The 10,379-nt window shown below is 39.5% G+C and overlaps 1 protein-coding gene across 1 annotated transcript; it reads right to left on the bottom strand.

Annotated features, from left to right (window-relative positions):
• Positions 1–976: 976 nt before the first annotated feature.
• LOC146457523 (uncharacterized) lies at positions 977–9,407 on the bottom strand. The gene is made up of 11 exons (XM_085091859.1): positions 9,359–9,407; positions 9,179–9,271; positions 7,795–7,907; positions 7,656–7,714; positions 7,151–7,215; positions 6,203–6,279; positions 5,371–5,469; positions 4,439–4,563; positions 3,152–3,246; positions 2,541–2,910; positions 977–2,139 (listed from the first exon to the last, which is right to left on the bottom strand). The coding sequence occupies exons 1-11, from the start codon at positions 9,395–9,397 to the stop codon at positions 1,439–1,441; spliced, it is 1,836 nt and encodes a 611-aa protein (XP_084947985.1). The 5' UTR covers positions 9,398–9,407; the 3' UTR covers positions 977–1,438.
• Between the last annotated feature and the right edge of the window lie 972 nt (positions 9,408–10,379).

The following is a 10,379-nucleotide window of genomic DNA, read 5'->3' as shown; positions in this document are numbered from 1 at the left end:
CCCGGGAAATTCCCCGGCAAAAGCATTTCAGTCGCAAACAAACGTGTAAACGACCCACGTCAGAAACAAATGTGATGGTGACCGAGCCCACTAGAGAATTGTGTTTCGATTTATTCCAAAAGAAGTGTATGACAAAAAATAAGAATTTAAGATATCTCAAGCTCCACGAAATCTCGGTGTAAACATAATATCTTCTTCATCACGCCGGCATATCCATATCACTTATTACTGAAAGGAATTTAATTCAATTCCACAGGTGACTATATGGTAACGTTCACAGTTTTGTCATCTCACACACACACAAAAAAAATTAATAAATAAAAAAATCTCACACCAAGGAGCAGACGTCCAACGTTTGTCTAACGATTCTGAAAGAAATTCATCTAAAACAATTAGACAGGAATTCATATTTCATCTTATCGCATAATCTAACGATATGGACAGTCTAAGCGTGCCGAATAAAATACACTGCGAGTTTTTCCAATATAGCCGTTATCTCGGTGGAGCGGATGTCTAAATTTAATATTTCAAAATAATATCGTAAAAGTGGGCTGTTGATAAATATCGTATTGGCACTCAAGGAGCCAAGGCTTACTAATCTGATCTCACAGTGTTGGCTTGACCACAACAACAATAAACAAAACCTACGCTCACGCGATGGGAGAGCTAAGGGTGCAGTTAACATAATTTCATAAAGCTCTATTTAAAAAGAAAATTAACAGAAACTAAGCAAGGAAAGCGACCACTGAGACACGATTTTTGAGGCAATTGTGTTGGGAGCCGAATGCCGCGCTAATGGTCTTCTCGCACTGTTATCGGACGACCTTGGACTTTTCTGCTGTAGAATGTTCAGGCAAATGTCATATCGCGAGTTGCAGACTTGAAAACAAAGGTGGGGTGGGGGCGTGGGGGTAGAGCATTTCCTTCTCGTGTTCTTGGCTTCACAATATTTATTGCGCTCCTAATTTACGCATTACTCAATTCAAAATGTACTTATCAAGTCATCATGCACCTTGTTTACATGGAACATAACCATCCTGCTGCCTTGAATGACAGCAATACACGTTTACCAATGGTAATAATAGAGAGATTAGCGTCTACGGCAAACGGCAGAAGTAACCACGTGACCATATTTATCCTGTATTTGTTGCTCGCTGTTTTCAGTTTCTCATTAAAATTGAGCAGTTTTGCGTTACCATCAAAAGCCAGAATAAAATATTTGCTCTATTTTCATCTACGTACTCATCTTTTTAAGAAAACGTGAACACGAATTTCACGTTTGCCGTAAACGCGATTCTAAATCTCTCTAATATTTCCTAAGCGTGACCAAAATCTCAAATCTTCTTACAGTACCAACATGCTGTCAAGCAATATACCAAAAGTCCACAGACACCCGCTAATGGTATCAGCTAGGAGCGACCAGGATTTAAGGTGCTATTCAAGAACGAAGCTGAGCTACAAAGTCAGCCACTTCTTGCGTTGAGGGCACTGTTCTTTCTCGACTATTTTCGCGTTCAGATTCTGTCTCTACTTTTTCTGCCGTCTCCACCGGAGTACAGTCTGATTCCCGACCTCTCCCAAGGAGAGAGGCGTTAGAGTTTGAAGAATTTTGATACCAACCAGCATGAGGATTAGGAAAGGGGCCGGATCCCATTGAGGGAGGGCCCTGAAGCGGTTGCCATGGAGGCATGTTGGGTTGCCATACCGACAGCGGAGGTGGTGGAACGTTGAAAGGAAAGTTCGGTTGCCATGGTAATTGCTGTTGTAAAGGTGGCGGTGGCATGTTCGGAGGCGGTTGCCACTGATATCCAGTCCACACGGGTTGAACATATTCCTGAGGGGGAGGGAGAAGAGGTGGAAACTCAGGGGAGTGGAGTAGTGATTTTTGTTGTAATTGATTTTGCTGTTCTTGAGGTTGGTGTTCGGTTTGTTGTCCTTGAAGAAGTGTTTTGCGGTTTTCGCTTTTAAACTCTTGTCTATTATGGTTGCTGTGGAACAGTTTAGGTGGTTCCTTTCTGGTGTTTTTAGTTGTCTGTCCTCCGGTATTCTCTTCGTAGTAGAATGCTGGAGGTGCGAACTGCTCATCTCTTTCTGCTCGCGGATCAGTGCGTGATAATGGACGAGGTCGGTCGGTTTGTTCTGTGAAAGAAAATGTACAAAACATATTATTTCCTTCTCTAAGAACCAAATGTGTGGCTTTTCAAGAGTCTCAGGCTTGATTGCAGCTCAAGGCCGACGTAAATAAGAGAATACTATAAGGTAAAGTTCAACTCACGCAGGAGTTGAACCCGTTTGATGGAGTACGGAACAATTAGCAGAATGTACGGAACAATTGGGAGTGGTTACAATCCAGGGGCCAAATTCACGAGACCCTCCTACAGCAAGTATTGTTCCTTAACAATAGACTATTGTTGCAAAACAATAGTCTATTGTTAAGGAACAATAGTTACGGTAGTACTACAAGGGTATTTCGACCATAAAATATTTCGTTCACAGTTCACATATGATTATTTCACACATTCACATTCGACATCACTTACTTATTCTGTGCTGCGCCCATTCTGGTAATTCAGCTTTTCTCCTCGGCCTCTGAGAAGAAGGAACTGTCTCATCTTGACCATCAAGTAATCTTTGTTCGACAGCTGCGTCTGTTATCGTTTTTCCAGAATCAAATTCAGAAACACTTTTTTCTCTTCTCTCAGTCTTCCCTACTGTCGTTTCTCCAGCACCGTCTGATAAATTATCTTCTTTCTTTTCAGTTTGTTCACTGTCCTCCAATGTTTCCTCGCTCAATTCACCTGAAGCTTTTAGCTTCTTAAGTTTTCTTTCTCGCACTTTGGCGAGTCGAGCGTCCAAAGCAGCTTTCCGTTTGTCTTTCAGTTTTTGAGCCCGGACACGCTGGTCCATGGTCTAATAAAACAGAAAACAAGATGTTAAAAACATTCCGTGATAGAATCGAAAGCTTGAGTGGTTTAAACGAATTTAGCTGGATGTGAATAAGGCATATTTTTTCCGAAGTGGCATTTTTTCCTCTGTAGCTCATGCGTTTGACTCCGTCGGGACTTTACTTAGATTTCTCCATTGCTCGTGTCATGCCAAACACTTAATTGTATTATTTATTTTTGCTTTCCAGAGTAAGGAAGCATTGTACCTGTTCCCTCAGTTTGTCTAATGTCTTCATTTGCTCTTGTCTTTCTTCCTCGTTGGTTGAAAACTGATAATAACCCACACCGTGATTACGAATTTCTACAATAAGAAAAAAAAAAAAACGAAATGGAAAATAAAAGAGAAGGAAAATATAGAAAGTAAAGCATAAGACTATAAGCATTGGTGAGTGAAGCGCATCTTGAAAATGTTTTCGTAACGCCGGACAAAAACTGCTCTCTTCTCTGACAGACCCTGCATGTCAACTTTGTAGGTTATTTGTCCATTTAAGATTATTGGCCTTTCTAAAAGGATTGTTTCTTTGCATGCAGCTAATTCAATTAACTTTGTCGGCGAAAGCCTATGCGACACTTTTATCAAACTCAGCTATGGCTCATTCCTTCAGAAAACATATCACAGCGGTAAATGTTTATTGTATTTTCTCCCATCCTGTGGTAACGCCAACCGTAAAATTGCAGTGCCGGAAATTGCGAGATAGTACACGGCTACCCATACTACCTTTCGATCTTGTCGCGTAAGCTTGAGACTCTCAAATCCGACAATGTTAACTGAAACAGCTGTATAACTTCTGAACTTGAAAGAAAGAATAACTGCAATTTTTTAGTGGAAAGAATATTAAGCATTGAAACAAAAACAAAAACAAAAACACGAAAAAACAAACAAACAAATAAACAAATTTTGGCACCACACGTGATTAATCAGTGATATCTAATAATGCACAGTAGGGTTTGCTTTTAACCAACGACATTTTTCTGCTTTCTAAATTACTTCTGTCTCCTTTTTTACCCTAACTGCACGATGGCCAACAGCAGAATACCTCGCCAATTGACGCATCCACACGGATACAGGGGTTGTGCAGTCGCAATTTACAGTTCTTCCATGCCGTAAAGTGATCAATAGGAACCTTACGCATGCGTCAACGAAAATGTCAAGAGAAATAAATATAAATATTCTGATATACTTTGTGATTATTCTAAACCGTTCAACGTGTCCAATGTGAACAATCATCCAGGAACATGATTAGTAGGCAACGGCGTTCAAGGCCAGAAAGAGAAAGAAAAATTCCCCGTCTTGTGACCATGTTGAATTTGATCGTTTCGCGTAGTTGTAGAAATGGTCTAATTTTTTAACGCACGTGCAGAACCATTGTTTTGCTCATTGAACTCTTTGTTTTTTGACGTTCTCGTCGCCGTCCCTAATATTTATACTGCACGTCAGAATTGCATTGTTGTCTACAGTTTTTGCCTTTTTTTGGTAGACCAATAACACTCACCATCAAACCGTATGTCTTGATAATGAACCGGTCCAACAGGTTTGTTCATGGCTTCTTCCTCTTCCTTCTCCCACTGTTGCCTCATCAGCTCTCTCCTCATGTCTTCAGATAACAAAGTTGGTGGACTACAAGCACACACATGTAGCAGAATGATGTAGCCATTTCGTGTGTGTAGTTCTACGAAACCCCCCTCACACCCCCCCGTTGGCCGTAGTTTGGGGGAAGGAAAATGGTTTTTCGGTATACATGTACCTTTAGGCCAATAGGCCATTTCCGAGCAGCCTCATTGTGAAAGTGAGGCTAAGTGCAATGTTTTTATTATGAAAATTAGTTTTCATTCAAATGCAAAAAAAAAAAAAAAAGATTTCATTGCGCATATGCCACTCATTGACATTCCAATCCTAGCAGTACGCAGGATGTTTGTCCCATAAATCTAGTTTAATGACCTTAGCTCCCACGAGTCTCCTGTAGCTCAGTGGTAGAGCATCCAAAATAGTAATCGGAAGGTCTTAGATTCGACTCCTGATAGGAGCACTCGGAATTTCTTTTTCCAAGTTTGCCTGTGTCATTACTGAATAATACATCATTTTCAAAACTGTTTTTCATACGAAAAGCTTTGCACTTAGTCTCGCTTTCATAATGGGGTTCATAACAACTTGGAAATGGACTTTTTTCACGTACCGATTTACTGGTCCAATTAGCAGGTTCAAAAACATAGGCCAATTTACACGCGTTACAATCTGTCGGCCGATTTTTTTTTCCTGTTGGTGCAGCAGCGCGGGGGAAAAATCGGCCTGATTCAAAAAATCTGTAGCATTGCCAAGGATTTTAATTAATCTCGTCAATTTTCGTCATCTCGTTCATTTTCTTTGTTAAATTGCACGTGCATGGACCAAGAAGTCTGATAGTTTCAGAGCCTGTCATATACGTACCTCTTTGTGGCATTCATATCCTTGTCCATGTCTTGTAGTTGTTTCAGATCTTTACGGAGACATCTTCTGGCTCTCCCTAATGAGTCCACATAGTCAACCCTGCAAGGTATGAAAAAAAAAAAAAGATTTTTTAACAATTTGAAGAGCTCTGCAAGCAAAAAGGCTGATTAGTGATTTGAAGTGACCCAAGCAAAACGCCGAAAAATGCGCTTATTCGTCGGCCCATCTACTGCCACAATCCCTAACTCGTACCAATCTTTTCACAGTTTCTTGAGTGGGGAAGGCAGTATTTCATTTCCAAACATACATGTATCACAATTACAATGCAACATCTCACTTTGAACAAACAAAATGGTGGAGATTATCATTTAAAACATTCATTTGGCTGAATGTTTTGATGCTTTACACAAAGTTTCCTATATTCCTTTACTTTTTAACAATCAGCTAAAAACAATTTTGGGAAAAATCTGACATTCCATGACTTTTACATGACCCAAACAAATAGGCCATTTCTGAGTTGCTTTGAACCTCATTACGAAAGTGAGGCTAAGTGCAAAGCTTTTCATATGAAAATTTGTTTTGTCTACATATGAATGAAAACTAATTTTCATTATAAATACTATGTATGAAGACTCGCTTTCATAATGAGGTTCAAATAAACTCAGAAATGGCCTATTTTTCGAATTTCCATGACTTTTCCAGGCCTGGAATACAAATTTCAAAATTCATGACATTTTCATGACCATGGGAACCCTGAATGAGATATTAAATGCAACTACATTTAATTAATAATTTATTTCTTATGAGAGAGAAGAGAACCATGTTTCCTCACCATTCTTCCTCAGGTCCTGATGGAGGTGGTATATCTTCATCTTTCAAGCCGTCTGAATCCTGCTGAGTGTCTTCTTCCTGTCAAAATGCGGTATCATCATTGTCATGATCATCATCATCATCATCATCATCATCATCATCATCATCACCAGAACTACCTTCTGTTGTGTATAATCAAGCTTGTTGCCAATTCAAAGCAAATTAATAAGGCTCCTCAACAAAAGGGCTTCACTGACAGCTGTAGACGAGTTCAAGTTGCAACATGCACAAATACTGAATGACATGACCTTGAATTCACCAACTAGTTAAATGAAGTTGATAAATAAACATGACTACCATATTCCCTCAGACAAGCTCCCTGGGCACTTAGTTCAAATTTTTGTACTTCAGACTTTTCAACATTAATAAACTTTGCAAGACAAGCAAGGGTTGACTGTAATTCATCATTCTCATTAACAAACTTTCTTGGATTTTGAACTTTGAAGTACAGTACTGTCAGTAACTTCTTTTCTGGAAAATGTAAAGTAGTAAGAATAATTCAATACTCTCTTCTCTTGTGCATTGTTTTTAAGCACATGTTTCATTGGTGAGGTGTTAGTGGTTATTCTTGTTCCTATGACAGCACAAGAGCTCTTTGGTGGAGGGTGGCGGAGGGTGCTTAACACTTTCAACCCAACAGTGACCATTAACTGATAATAATTATAAATTCTCCCTATAATATTACTACTTCATCAAACACATAGGCCATGGAAATAGAGTAAAATAATTATCACCAAGATGAGTTGCCTTGATGTTGAAAACAAATATTTCTCCCAAGTATACAGTACCATAAGCCATCAATGTACAGTAGTAAGGGGAATATGTATGTTGCCACTATGTCTTAAAGGGTCAATTGGGGATGGCTGCTTAATCAAGGTAACAAGAAGTAAGTATCAATGCAACGATTCACCTTTGAATACACTTTCTTGTGGAAGTCTACCAGGAACCTGCTACCATCTTCGCCATCATCTTCATCTACAGAGAGAAAAAATTCCTCCAATCACTAACAACCATAGCAAGGATCAAAATGCACCAATCACCATCAACCATGGTGCTACTTATATTGCTACACAGCCAGACAACAACAATGCCTGATGACTGGCAGAGTAACGGTCGAAACGTCGCTATCAATATCTATGGTTCACGATTGTGAGACAGGAGCTGAGAGGGACAAATGATTAAATTTGAGCTATCATTTCAAACCATGATGACTGACACTTACTCTCCACATTACGAGCATTTACCTTGTAAAAATGAGTTGAACCAGAGAATACCCACCTTCTGTGAGAAGGGATAGATATATGTACAACGTATTTTCTGGAACTTCACAATGCAGTCAGTCAAATACGACCAACACAATAGAATTTATTAAATTTACCGGTAATCAGAATCTAATAATAGTTTACTAAATTCACCTTCAATTTCCCCTCTTGCCATCTTTTCATACAATACTGCTTTAGCTTCCAAAACCTGTCTATAGAAATAAGGAGGGAAATATGAAGTTGACAAATTTTCATCTACAAATTAATCATGTTTACTTATCCAACAGCTTACCTTGACTTTTGCAAAGCTTGTTGTTCTTCTAATGACAGCTCATCTTGTTTAGTAGGTGTCACTGAGTTCGCTGTTTTGGTTTCTTTCTTAACCTTTGCCCAGATGGGAGGCTTCTGGAAGAGACATGTGACCATACAGGAATCAGAAATAATTTCAACCATAATGATAAAAACAATTTATATGGCACCAATGCTATCAGATATTCAGTGGTTTACATCACATTATTATGACATTATATCAAATGACAAGGCTTGATTTCCTCACAGCCCCATCATTAATTATGTATACATTTTGCGACTCAAACTCTATTCCTTGTTCTTTGTGTAAGAGGGTTTGTTTGACAGACTGATGCATGTATAATTAATGTGGGGCTGTGCAGAAATCTTTCCAATTTGATTATTATCATTCATAAATTAACAGCATTTTAAAAAAAGAAATGTGACTGGGGAACTGGTGAGATTACACCTAGTGCCTGTTCATTGGAGTCTGGTACCTGGGCTGACCCAGTTTTGCGGGACTATAAATGTTCTAATGACAGTCTTAAGCATAATTTAGAAATTTCATCCCAGTTACCACCCACAATAAAAATTGGTGATGTGATCTTTAGGCATTAACTTATGGGCTGGACACAAGTGGTTTATGAAAAAATACTTCTTGTATTTCTCATTGCTTAGTTGATGGAAAACTAATGTACATGTATCCATACCTGCCAACCCCCGGAGTACAAAAATCTGGAGATGTCTAGAAATCTTCAGGGGCAGCCAGCAGAACCGTGTCAGCAACAGCAAACAGCCTCTGAGGGCCGTGACATCGAGTCTATATTTAGGGCTTCAGTGAGGGGAGGGGAGGGGGGGTTGCCCCTTGCACTGTAATTTCAACATTAATTTTCATTACGTTCAATGGAAAAAAAAAGGCACAATCGTTATACCCTCCAAACAATTCAGACGTCTCTCGTTTAGAACAGCAATTACATACCATGTATTGTGCAATTTGATTGGTTGATTTCTGACCAATGACAATACTTGTTCAATATCCTATAAATTTCATTGCTCAAGAACGGCTCAAATAACAACACTAAATCCACTTCTTGTTTTATTTTCCTTTTTGACATCTCGAAAATAACGAAATTAATGAAAATATTTGAAAAAGGCCACGGTAGGTATTTCCCGAGAGATTTGATGAAAAACTTGGAGACTGACCCGGGAAAACCTGGAGAGTTGGCAGGTCTGTCAGTATCTTGTGTTTACTAGTATATCATTGTCTTCTAGAAAAGCCAACAACAACAACAACAAGCCGTGATACTCCAGCATGGTTTGTCTCTTCCTGATAAATTCAGAAAAACAAGCTGGAGTGTTTGCAAGGAAAAAAAACCCTGTGTAAGTACCTTGGGTTGTCGATTGATTTTCTGTTCAGATCCAAGTTTCTCTCGTTTGAACTGCGATTCTTTGCGAATAAGTTCAGCTTTCAAATCTACAATCTGATAACGTAGTTCATGTATGTTAGTTTAATCATACTGATACAACTACATCAGTCGTACAACTAAACGAAAAACAGAATTTCTTACCGAAGCTTCGTTTAGTTCGAACACTCTCTTGGCCGCCATGTTGTTTTTAGCGCACACCCGCTGCCCGAATGATGTTTTATGGTGGGCTCGAATTAGCCTGCATGGCCGGCGCGGCGGGGAACGAGGGAGGCGGGAAAAAATGAGGGGGGATTGCGAACTGGATGATTTCCAGTGGATACCGTACCGCTTTCCAATAAAGGAAATAAACGCGAAAGGGGGAGGGGGGTAGGGGTAAAATTTGAAAATGAGGCGACTCTGAACGCGACTAACACACAAAACACAGTTTGTTGCCACACTGTTGGGACAAATTTATTTCGACACTGAATTTAAAAATTCTGCCCTGAACTACAGGGATTAATATATAGAGAGATTCTGACCACTTTGAGCGTTTTTCACAGCGTCCATGATACAATAATAACTTATTGTGAAAATGCATGACGCGTTTTCCTTTTCTGTTGCAAGCCATTCGCACACCTTCCTCAAGTGTTTGTCGAGTTCGGTATGAGGGGCTTCAAGGTTGGCAACTTTAAATGAACTTCGATCGTTGTAACACCTTTCTCAGGGTTACACGGCATTACATCTGAGATACAGGACATGAAATATTTACTCAACGCACATCTTTTGTAATATCTAGAAGCTGAAGAAGATGTATCATGTTTTTGGGGACAACTGTGACACTGATGAGTTCAGCTCTTTCAGTCGCTCTTCAAGAAGCTTCGACGATAGCTGAGCCATAAACCCATCCTAGATCAAAAGGTCTTTTTTTGCTCGTGTCGAGACTGAGCCTTGTCTTTGCTCGCTGCATGTATGAGTGGATATCATCATCTATAAACAAGCGCAGGGTTTCTTTCTCGTTACTCCAATCTCATTGTAGAGCAAACAGAATCCCTCTGGGAAGTTTGTGTTCGGCAAAGACCTTGCCGTTTTCCCTTGGAAAGGAAAGATATTGTTTTCAAGGTATCAAGAATGTCTGCATTGGATCCTGAATTTGGGATTAAAATGATGGAAATTAAGGTCGTCG

Source organism: Pavona decussata, unplaced genomic scaffold (genome assembly GCF_977016875.1).
Source record: "Pavona decussata unplaced genomic scaffold, jaPavDecu1.1 SCAFFOLD_241, whole genome shotgun sequence".
Taxonomy (NCBI): domain Eukaryota; kingdom Metazoa; phylum Cnidaria; class Anthozoa; order Scleractinia; family Agariciidae; genus Pavona; species Pavona decussata.
The sequence above is the reverse complement of the archived record's forward strand: the minus strand, read 5'-3'. Positions and strand labels throughout refer to the sequence as shown.